A 12,348-nucleotide genomic window follows, 5' to 3' on the forward strand; every position below is an offset into this window, starting at 1 on the left:
ATGGTCCTTTTCAATACTCGGATCAGATGATACAAGTATCTAGTCTTTTCATTCTACATTGAAAAGCTCAGGCGCTAAATGAAGGCCATGGTGCATGTCCTACCTCGTGAAACAGTTTCTGAAACTGAAAAAAGATCCGTTTTATAGAACCCCTGATTGATCTTAAATTATTTTTCGCTGATAGGCGTTGAAGAGAGTGCAATTCGATTTAGTTTCACTGGCGCTATAATAACATTATCCAGGATCTCCCTGCCAACACATTTCTTGGGGCATTTCACTATGATTCTAAGGGGTAATTTGACGACGCTCCCTCCTAAACCCCTTTTCATTTGATCCTGTCTCCAGCAGCGCCCGCGCCTGCGCCGCTGCCTCAGCCGCACTAAGCTTCACCAGACCCGGCTCCATCCTCTAGACTCAGCGCCTTCCGAGCCACCAGCCATCCATCTACCCGTATGCTAACACCCAGGGGGTAGTGTGAGAGAATCACAGTCTGGAACCGTGAGGAAGTTCAGAACTAGAGCGCCGGACAGAGACTATATTATTATTTCTGTTGCAACAGCCTCGAGACTGGAGACTGCATTGCAGCCATGGAAAGAAAGGTAGGAGTTTTGCGGCGACATCGCATTCTTAGCGTCTACAGCCTTTTCCCCGTAAATATAATTTTCGTCTGTAATGCAAATTCTTCTGTCCACCATTAGAAGTCCATGCTGCGCTGCCCAGCCCAGCCCACCTTGGCATCGTTAGGCTGACTGCCAACCAGAATAGTAGGAAGGGGAGTTTTGCACCCGGGTCTAGTTTATTCGTGCAGTAGGCGAAAGAACGAATGATAAGTTACATTTCGGGTAAATTATTGCACTTGCAAATTTAGAGCATACATTTAAAATTTAACTCGATAAAAAAAGTAAAAAATTGAATATTCAATGTTTAACGGTTATGATAACTATTGGAATATTTTATAACTCATACGGGTTTTATTGGGGTTTGCTGCATAAGTACACATTTTACTGTAACGTTACTGCCATGACCCACCTCTTTCCTCTTAACCCTCAGACGCCCCCTTCTCCCCTCCCTCTCTCCGCCCTCCCTGTCTTCTGTGTAACGCTGCAGACACGGGGGGCTTGTTAACCTTGACTAGTGAGAAACAGACACTTGAAGAGTAATGGGAGGAATATACTGTAGACAGCATCTCACTGCCCCAGGCCCTTCTGACTCTCCCCACCACCCCCACCCTCCACCCCACACCACCACTAGGAACGAAACTAACGAATGACTGAGTCTGCATTTCTCATATGTTCATTTCTATTCCCCAAAATACATCTATTAATCTGGACATTTTCTTTGTTGCTGTAACATTATGCTGTTTTAAATTCTGCCTCCCTTTTTCATTACACTGCACAGATTCAAGATTTAGTTTTTATTACTCATTCTCCACACAAGCTGACAGAACTATTACTGTCTGTACAGTGAGTCTTATCATTTTGATAAATTGTCGTATTGTTTGTGTGTGTGTGTGTGTGTGTGTGCGTGAGAGAGACATGCATGTCTTTTGATTAATGGGAGATTAAATTATTTTGGTCTTGCAAAGGCTGCTACATAAATCAGTGTGTAAAATGGAAAAATAATAAACTAGACTGATGGCACCGGCTAAAATGAGCAGCGCACACAGAATGCACAAAGCAAGTTCTGTCAGGAAACTCTGAATTGCAGCCGACCAGTCGGTTGGCCCCATTAACGGCATACTCACGCGTTTCCACAATCATCCAATTGCATGCATGCAACACTCTTCTCTTACCCATCCAATCACAGGCACACATCACCAATGGAGCGCCTTTTTAAACCAACAAGCTGCTTTGCATGCTTCACGGCTGCTGCTCAGGTTTGTGCTCACCCTCAACCACCCCAGCACCCCCTATTGTTTGGATCTGCTTCTAGGCACTGGGGTTTTTTTCTGGTTTTCTTCCTGTTTAGTAGGGGAGATGTATAGTACTCCCTGTTAGATAGGGTTGCGGTCACTGATGCGTGCACTAGTACCTGAAGTAGATCCATTCATCGACAAACCAAAAAAATGTATTTACATATTAATTCATGTTAATATTTTAATATGTTACTGAAGTATATTTTTGTTTTGAGAAGAAGAATAAAGTATGTGGTTTAGTTTTAAATGTTGCAGGTGTGGTTTACGTAAAGTGGTCTGCTTGTTTAATTAGAATGCATTTGCTGTTGTTACTTGTGTTCATAACGCACAATTTAATTAATTATTTTGTTTATTCTATTTCTTATCTAAATATCAGAACCTGAATAAGAGGCAATATCTGTGTTAGCTCAGACATTTCCTGTGCAATTCTGACTTCACACAAATTTGATTGGTAATTCTCTGTAGTCTTTTTTACTCAGAACTGGCTTAGCTAACATAACGTCCTGTTTCTCAAGGAGGTGAGAGTTTCTGAGATTGGTCAGAACATAAAAATGATTTTGCAAATACATATTTGAGTTTTAATGCTCACATATGGGTTTTATGCCAATATATGCATTAAAATTCCATTAATTACCGTTACTGCTTTTTCTCTAAGGCTGTGGACAGACAGCCAATTATGGAAGTTACTTTTAAAAGATGGACTTACGAGAAATACATTTACAGATGTACAAATATACAGTGTAAGATAAATGTCTGGACATTTCTCGCAATTACAAATTTCAACGTAGATAATATAGACCTGCTTGATGTATATAGCCATCTATACACAGAAATGTGGAAATACAATAATGTTTTAGTTGAAATTTGTTTCCACGGCTGATACTTTATTGTGAATCGAAAGTAAAAAGACAGGCATTAGTTGTCAACTCGAAATGCAGTAGACCTCAACAGACATCACAAAAGAATCACTGGCATCAGTATACCACAATACTTGAACAGGGATCCACACCATGATATGCAAAAACAAGGCAAATATGCTACAATCTGCATGTATTTGGTCTGTGGGAGGAAACCAGAGTACCTGAAACCCATACAATAACAGGGAGAATGTGCTAACTTCACTCAGAAATCCCACAAAGGATTCAAACCAGGAATCTTCTTGCTGTGAGGTGACAGAGCTATCCACTGCACCACAGTTCAGAAGAGTAACAGTAACAAGAAAGTAGTCTTTCATAATTCAGACCTACTTTAATTACATTACAAATTACAGTATAGTATAATTACGAATTATACTACTTTGCAAAAAAGTGACTGAACAGGCTACTTACCTGATTGTGACAATGAGAGATCTCTCCAATAGTGTGGAAATATGGATATGTTGGTTTTTATGTGAAATTATGAACTTTCCTTTCAACAATTTTTCAAAGATCAATGTTGAAAATTATCCAAATATGGTAAAGTTAGCGTAGCCTTGTGTGGCTGGGAAACTTTGGCAGTCAAATAGGCCTATTACTGTATTAAGATTTACAGCAAAAATATATTTGCTGTAAATTTCATCTGCCATGAAATTTGGACCAGGATGCTTTGCAGATCTACAGATACGTTCTGTATGCAGTAAGGATTTGTTCATTATATTGTAATATTGCCGTGAAATCTACAAAAATCATTACCAAAGACACAGTACCAAAGACCTTACATTATTTACTAATCTGTGGTACTCTATACAAAAACCATTTCCTACTGAAGTAATTAGTGATTGGCCCTCCACAACAGCACCCAGTGGTAACAGGGCTTTGTGAAGGCTTACAGATGGAGTGCAGCACTGTGGTGTTTACAGAAGCAGGGATGTCTGGAATGCACAGCAGCCTTGCCTTCTGCACAGACGCGTAACTGCTTGTATAAGGGTACACTTATTTGCACAATGGCTTGGCTCTGTAAGCCTGTTGATTGAACTTGACATTGGCAAATAAATGTCAGTTCCACTGCAACTCAGTATGTTTGCATTTAAGTGTTGTGATTATTTAAACATGCATGTAGTACTCATGATAGTCATTTCAAGAGTTTTCAGTTTCGGTGGACTTTTAGCTGTGTTTTAAATCTTATGTAAGAATCTCAGGCAGCCATTTAGAAAAGTTTAAAATGGTTCTCTAAATATAGAAAAAACTATCTCTCAGATTATGTAATAATGAGAGAAACAGCTGAAAGGATAGCGAATAGAAACAACTATGTTGCAGAGGTTTGTAATCTAAAGTGCTAAGTTTCCATTCAGACAAAAGAAAAACATTAAATTTCCATGCAATAACACTCCTGGAATGTGTTGGCTACTGCAATGTCATATATACAGAGACAAAATATACAACATTCATGAGGTTTAGTTAGATGATTACTTACTAAACATTTTAGTAACTTTTTTGTTATGAAAGCTTTATTTGCCTCTTACTTCTGTGGGACATTTTATAGTAAACATTGGATCCTGTGTAGTAAACATTGTCCATGTTTATTGATAGTCTAACATAGGCTTGTATGTATTCTGAAATTAAATTAGAAAATAATGTAAAATCTCCCTTTTATGTCTATTCCAGCACATATATATTCCTTTATAGTTATATAAATTCCAGCGCATATATATTCCTTATAGTCCTTTATATATATATGTTGTCTGTGCCATTTAAGCTCAGCTCAAGGTTAGCATCAACAAATTCAAACTGCACTCACATTTTAAACTTACTAGCATAGGGTAGGCAGTGCCATTACAGTCTGGGTCAATATTATTATTATAATAATAATAATAATAATAATAATAATAATAATTATTATTATTAATCATTATATTGCAGACCAGAACCTATCATTGCAAGTACATTAGTTTGCATACATGTCGGGGAGTCAAACATTTGTAATGGCACTGCTCTAGGTTCTGTTTTCATTCAGCAGAGGCCAATGGCACTGCCTACCCTATGCTATTAAGTGCAAAAGGTATGTGCAGTTTGAATTTGTTGCTGCTAACCTTGAGCTCAGTTTAATGGCCAAGGGACAGATTAGTCAGAAAGGGATATATAGGATTCCTCACTGTAGGTTTTGTTAGACTGTTCTCCTTCTGGGAAGATTACTGGCCAAGGCTGAAGGGCTCACCTGATCTCAGTTCTTAGCAGATAGCTAAGGCATCATTAGTGTGCCAGTAGGCCTGTACAATTCACCTCTGAGTAGTAATTCCTGCAGTGTCCCTGCCTGAGGGGGCGGGGTGGGGCGGGGGAGGGGGGGGGGTGTGGGACATGTACATACACCACAGGGCCTGGCACGTTTCACCTCCCCGGGGGCCAAATCTACTAATTTCTTTGGACGTCTGCCCGAGACCTCAGGGCTCTCCGTGTCCATGTGTTGACTCTGCAGGAGTTCTGCAGGAGTTCTGGCAGTAGAGAGGCGGTGTGCTGGCAGCAGAGATACAGGACACAGGAGCTCTATTCATGACTAGCTAGCCAGCACCCAGCACCATGACAAGCTACCCCACACCAAGGAAGAGAGTACAAGCAAGCTAGCAGTATGATGCATGCACAGACACACATCACGCTATCCCCATAAAATTGACAAAGATCATCTTTTCTCACACTTTTTTCCACTTTTGTTTTGCCTTCTTTGTTTCATGCCTTGATTCTTGATTTTCCATTTTTAATGACAATTTTTGATATGCCATTGGTACCCTTTGTCCTTGTTCTCATATGGTTTATGTCTGATTGTTTGACAACTTAGGTGTATGTTTTTCTTGTTCTTTCATTGATTTTTCCGTATGAATAGAAATAAAAATGCACATTTGAACATATAAATGCAAACAAAAAATGTATACATGTTGCAAGTAAACATGAATAGAATCTGTAGCCAGAATGTTTATCTGAGAATGCTTATGCTACTGATGGAAAAATATTGGTTTTATGATCCCTTGTTGGAAAATGATCTTATCAAGAGATCTTATAACAATCATGCATTTTAACAGATCATGATTTGATGGCTGACAACAATATCAATGCAACCTTATTATGAAGATCCCAGTTGTATTTGGGTAATTTCTATAAATCTGTAAGTCTGTCATTTACAGATGATGAGGAGGATGAGGCGATATTAGTAAAACGTCTCTTCGCACTTCTTGTGCTGGCCTTTCCCTTTGCGTTGCTAAGCCCTCTGGTGCACAGTTTCACTGTGGGCTGTCAGGATAGGACCATGGCTCTGTTGCATTAGTATTAAAAAACCTGATTTGCTCCCCGTCAAACCTTGAAAGCTGTGGTGAGTAGTAGTTCTTTTACTGCTGGCTTTAAGCTCTATCGCATGTGCCAGATGCGTGTGAAGCGCAAAGACACTATTCTCCCTCCATCCCTCCCTCCCTCCCTCCCTCCCTCCCACCACTCCACTGTATGGAACATCTTTTATCAAACCCCCCTGGGCAGAGACATGACAGATAACCTCTCTGAACAGCAGTGAGAGGACCTCCAAAGGGCAAGTCAGGTCAGACAGGAAGAGGAAGAGGAAATGGGAGGATTTTCCAGAATACCAACCAGTACGAAGTTAAAGTAGTGAAAAAGGGAAAAATGTGTTAAGGAATACTAACGTCAAAGAAAGTACTAAGACGCATGACAGTATATGTATACTGCCAATTACAACAGTGGGAATACTGCTGTAATTATGTTTATACTGATGGAAGTCACTTGCGTGCATTGCTATGGTCAGAATTCACTTATGGTGTACATCACTGCATTGCAAATCTGCATGCAGTATCTAAAAGCATCCATGTCCTTTGATGTTTTTGTTTCTATTAATAATAGTTTAGGTATAATAATGTATCTATAAAATGTTAAAAATAAGAAAGCTCCTCGGCAATTGCTGTGGCAACACACAGAATAACCTGCTTGCCCTTGTAATGTTTAAATATTTATTGATTACAACTATGAAAAATAAGTGACAGTTTACTTGCAGACACTTCATGATATAAAAACAACTCACAGAGACTCCTAGCATATTTAATTACACCATTTGTTTCTTTTATTTGCTGTGTACCTGTATAATTGTTTATGAAAGAAAAAACGAAAAACAAAAGGTAATTAATTGTGCTGAAAAGTGAGAATGAGCAAATTGTATGATCAAACATGACTGCAATATTTAACACTTTTGTACTTGCCCATCAGCCTCAGCATTGTGGTAATTTTTTAAAATCTGTTAAAAGAATGTCAAATCTGCAATGAATTAGATTTGATGAATAAATGGTAGTTCTATCATTTATTTTTTTCATGAGTGATGCTTTCGTATGAGTAATATAATAGTTTACTGTGTGCTAATGAGCAGCAGAGAGTTTGCAATGGGTGAATGCGGCGTCACAAGTTATAGACAAATAGAGGTTCATGGCATGTACGTTTTGTGTGGCTGAATTCTTTCATTATGTGTCTGAGTCAATGAGCATCACCGGCGGTTGGAAAATACATTAGATGGAGAGGCTGAGAGCTGGCTGAACTTTTATTCTTTCTCTTGTCATAGGGCCAGTTACATAACAATCCGCAATGATGTAATCTCCTCAATTGAGTAAGTATGAGATCTCAAAAGGCCATCTGGTGTGTGGGTGAATCAGTGGGGTTGCTTTTCTCAAAGGCTGAAGTAAGGTGATACACAGAGATGCTCACATTAAACAGACCAGCGCTATAGCAGTTCAGAGATATGTTTCTGGATTGCTCTTATGCATGGCTGGTGTTCTTTTTGAACAGACTGATACGGAATCTTCTGGTCTCAATGCATTTCTCAATGCATTTCTGAAGTCAGTCTTGGAGTGGCATGGTGAGGGATGTATAGTATGATAGTGATGGTTATTCATTTGTTATTGCCAATACGTTTATGGTCAGTAGGACTGACACTCCTTTTTAAGAGTTCTAGAAATTAATATAAAATTTGGTTTTATTACATGGTATACAAGGTTCTTTGGCTCCCTTGGGGAACCCTATTTGGTTCTTTATTGAACCCTGTATGGTAGGTGTGAAAAGTGAGACCTTCCAGATTGAATAATTTTGCCAGAGAAATAACTCTTGAACTAGATAAGGTTCCCTCCTGGAGAGGCAGATGAGTCTTTAGGATCCATTTCTTCTGAGAATGTGTTACAGATATTCACATCAGACACATCGGATTGGAATGTTTTGCCTTCAATGGTACAGAGATAGAACTTGCTGTTTGGTGGTCTAATGGCAAAAACGAAAGGACTCACTTTGTTCTGGTGACTTCCTATGTCTCAGCGATTTTTTGTAAGAACTCAGTTTGAATGGAGGTTTTTGGCAGAGACGTTTTTTTTTTTTTTTTACACAGCTTTGCTCAAACAGAACATGAGATAAATGCGTTTCCATAACTCATAGAAATGACACATCATCTAATACCTTGCTTTAACCTCTATGATAATAAGCAGAAAAGGGAATGTCATTAAAATTCATTAGGCTCTAGCACTGTGTACATTGAATGTGAAAATTAGAACCGTTGGGAAAGTAGTGCCAAGAGGGTGAAGAGAGAGTTTTATAGACTATACTCTTCACTTAGCCTTATGAACTATATTTTTATCAAAGCTTGTTTGGAACTAGTTACATGGGTGCACAGAGACAGGTATAATTACATCTCATTGTTAAGTGCCAGTCTAGTGTGGCTTCAGAAAGAAAAGTGAATACAGAATTAGGTTTTCTGAATGCATTTCTGCCCTTTAAATGTAATATTTTAATTTGTTTATATGTGTTTTCAACAGACTTTCTGTTGGTTTCAGAAATGTAGGGGAGTTTTGGTATCGAAAGTGTAGTGGATGATTCTGGCATTTCTGTATGGAGCATCGGTATGAAAGGCAGCTGACGAAGGAGAGTTTAAGCCTGTTTACGTGAAGCCTGCAGAATACTCATAACTCAGCGAGGAAGTGCCAGTGTAGCTGTAGTGTTCCTGTCGCACCCTGAAGCAGGAATTGCCTGTCGTGGTTCAGCCGTTGTGGCAAAGGGGCCAGGAGATGGGGGCAAGCCTGAGCCTAATAGCTCCTAATGTACTGTGCTGCTGCTGCTGCTGCTACTGTAGAATAAGCACTGAAGCAAACATTTTCAGGAATTGCTCATGTTAACGGAAAATATTTTTAAATGGAAAGACTTCAGAAAACATCCTTCAAAACTTTTTGAGTGATAGATTTATTGCCTATATCTACATATGAAGATCATTTTGTGGGATATCGTAAAAAAAATTATAGATTGAAAATATATTGTGTCAAGTCTGTTAAAATGTGGCTAATAGTCTATTTGAAGGGAAGAGGCAGTAGTCTTTTTTTTTTGGCTGAGTGCATTTCATTTCATTTTTATCTTGCAGAAAATTAAATTGTCCTGTGTTCACAGTGGTGTGTCTTTTAGGAAATTGCTGGCCTTCTCTGCACTTCTGCCTGTACGAGCCAGGCCTCAGTGTTCAGAAGCAGACTGTCTGCGCTCATAGCGACTGACCTATTTAAAGGCTAATGCCCAGTATCAAGCTGTGGGCCTCAAGCAGCTCCCAGGAGTTTGTCCTTCAGCCAGTAATTCATTTTCACTGTGATGTGGGTGGCCCGTCCACTCCAGACAGCAAGAAAATGCCTGCATGGACCAAGCAGGTTATATGGTGACTATGGTGAAATGATTTCAATAAATAACCTCACAGTGGGCAACAGATCACTTGTGTAATAACCGTAAGGACAGTTTTTGATGTATTATAGTTTAGCACATGTTCATGTTAGATAAACTGTTCAGTTTAGATAAATTGATCGTGCTCAGATTTTACCTCCTAAGCAGATTCAGTGTTCTTACAAAGTGCTTATGTAACCTGCAGTATGTCTCACAGATTTGCTCTGCTTGAGCTCGCTGTCACATCTTTGTCTTTCTGCACTGTGTATTTGTTGAAGATTTGTCAAGCTGATGAGGCTGCTCTGGCCATAGAAGGACACCCAAACAAAGCACTTCCAGTTGCATATGCCAGCTTTGTTCCTGCACTGTGTGTGCAATTAACAACAAAATAACACGTACCGGCATCTGTCTGTACTCTCTCTCTCTCTCTCTCTCTCTCTCTCTCTCTCTCTCTCTCTCTCTGTCTCTCTCTATGTCTGTCAGGATTAGTCACATTTAAGATCTCATCCACTTCTGCCTCCATTTACTATGAAGTAGGACTAAAAATATCCCATCTGTGGTAGTAATCACCTGTGTTGCCAAAAACATGATTGATTTCCCCCCACCCCCTGTCACTTCAGGGCACCATAATGTTTGGGACAAATGGCTTCATCGGAATTTTTCGATTACTCAGTTTTCTGATAAGGCAGGCTTATGATTGCCTTTGGAATGTATTATTGCTGTTTGTCAACAGGAGGATAAGAGTTGTGCCAATGAAAGTCAAGGAAGCCATTACGAAGCTGAGAAATAAGAAAGAAACAGTCAGACATAGACTTAGACTTAGAAAAATCAATCTTTTGGAACATCATTAGGAAGAAAGTGAACACCGATGAGCTCAGTAATCACAAAGGGCCTGGTAGCCCAAGGAAGACCTATACAGTTAATAACCGAAGAATTCTTACAAGAATAAAGAAAAAACCCCAAACACCTGTCTGACAGATCAGGTACAGGAGTCAGACGTGGCTGTGTCAGTGACTAGTGTCTGCAGAAGACTTCGCAAATAGAAATACAGAGGCTACACTGCAAGATGCAAACCACTAGTTTCCTGCAAAAAAACAGGATGGTCAGGTTATAGCTTTTTAAGAAGCACCTAAAAGAGCCTAGAGAGTTCTGGAAATGGTCTTGTGGACAGATAAGGCCAAGAGTCACTTGGTTCAGAGTGATGGGGGGAAAAGCACCCCTCTCATCTGTGAAACATGGTGGAGGGGATGTTATGGTTTAGGCATGTATGGCTACTGAGAGCAGCAGAATTAATTCTGAAGTGTACAGAAGCATCTTATCTGATGAAGTTGAATGCCTCCAAACTCATTGGACAGTCCTTCATCCTACAGCAAGACAATCATAATAAACATACTGCTAAAGCATAAAGAAGTTTTTCAAAAACAAAAACCTGAAATTCTTGACTGGCCAAGTCATTCAACTGATATAAATCCAACTGAATATGTGTTTCATATGCTGAAGATTAAACTTAAGGCAACTAACCCCCCAAAACAGCAAGAGCTGAAGATGCAGTACAGGCCTGGCAGAGCATTACCAGAAAAGATATTCAGTGCCTGGTGATGTCTGTGGTCACTTTAAGCAGTAATTGTATGCAAAGAATATGCCACAACGTACTAAACATGTTTATTTACATTACTTTAATATGTCCCAAGCATTATCATACCCTGAAATGGAGGGCTATGCACAAAAAGTGCTGTTATTTCTATATTGTGAAACCAAATATATAAAAATACTGTTAAATAAAAGCTGAGAATGTGCACTTTAACCACATGTGAAATCTAAAATTGCGGAGTACTGAGCCAAATCAAGAAAAAAATCTGTCTTTGTCCCAAACATTACTGAGGTCACTGTAAATGCTGTGGGCATCATACTTCTCTGTATTTGAATGTGCCCATTCCTAATGCAAAAGCAGTCACCAATACAATAATGAAAACATGAATAACTGATAGCTTTTGCCTCCAACTAGATAATCATTAGTTTCTGTAAATATTTTGTAAGAATATGAGGTAATTCAGCTGCAGTCTGCACTGTCTTTGTCCTATATGAAAACAGTATGATAGATTGATCTCTAACAGTGTGTTGACACATAGGTATGACTGTCAGCACTGGTCCCATTGGCAGCAGCATCTGTGGTGCAATCCACCTGAGCTGTGGAGCTTGCTTTAGACAGTGAGGATTAGATTCATGCTCCCATTTTCACGTCTGTTGGCAAAGCACTGACTTTAAAAAAATTCTGGTGAGCATGCAGTAGCTAACAGTACCTCCTTTCAGGGACAGGGAGCTCAGCTTGAGGGAAGGCTGCTCGCTGATAGACCCAATTAGGTGCCAGGAACAACAAAATATAAAAACAAGTTTCCCAAGAAATCGAATTTAAGAAACGGACTTGTCGGAGAAAATATTGTCATTCCTGTAACAAAGAAAATCTTAGTGTAAGTCCATTCTAGCCTTCACCCAAGCTGTAGTCAGGTAGGGCACACTGTCAGCTTAGCTGCCTTACCTGGAATGTGAAATCATCACCGTCAGATTCGGATGCTCACTGTCCTTTACCACTGCTGCCGAACACGCCCCCCAGTTCTGGCGTTATAAAGTGACCATTGCAGGAATAGTGTCAGCACCCTACCAGAAAAAACGCGAATCCTTTCTCTCTAGCACGCCCGCCCTCCGTGTGTCCCCCTGTCCCCTCGTCCCCTGATGACTGAATGCAGCTGAAAGATTATGGGCTGATTGGTGAAACAGTGAATGGCTGGGAGGCTCTGGGGT

General features: G+C 39.7%; 1 protein-coding gene across 1 annotated transcript in view; it reads left to right on the forward strand.

Moving 5' to 3' along the window:
* Window positions 1–341: 341 nt before the first annotated feature.
* Window positions 342–12,348, forward strand: part of LOC118226061 (SWI/SNF-related matrix-associated actin-dependent regulator of chromatin subfamily D member 3) — a 70,972-nt gene continuing 58,965 nt past the window's right edge. The window contains exon 1 of the mRNA XM_035415303.1: window positions 342–599. Coding sequence (XP_035271194.1) covers window positions 588–599 — 12 coding nt within the window. The 5' untranslated portion in view covers window positions 342–587. The remainder of the gene's footprint in view (window positions 600–12,348) is intronic.

The sequence above is a fragment of the Anguilla anguilla genome, chromosome 4, assembly GCF_013347855.1.
Source record: "Anguilla anguilla isolate fAngAng1 chromosome 4, fAngAng1.pri, whole genome shotgun sequence".
Taxonomy (NCBI): domain Eukaryota; kingdom Metazoa; phylum Chordata; class Actinopteri; order Anguilliformes; family Anguillidae; genus Anguilla; species Anguilla anguilla.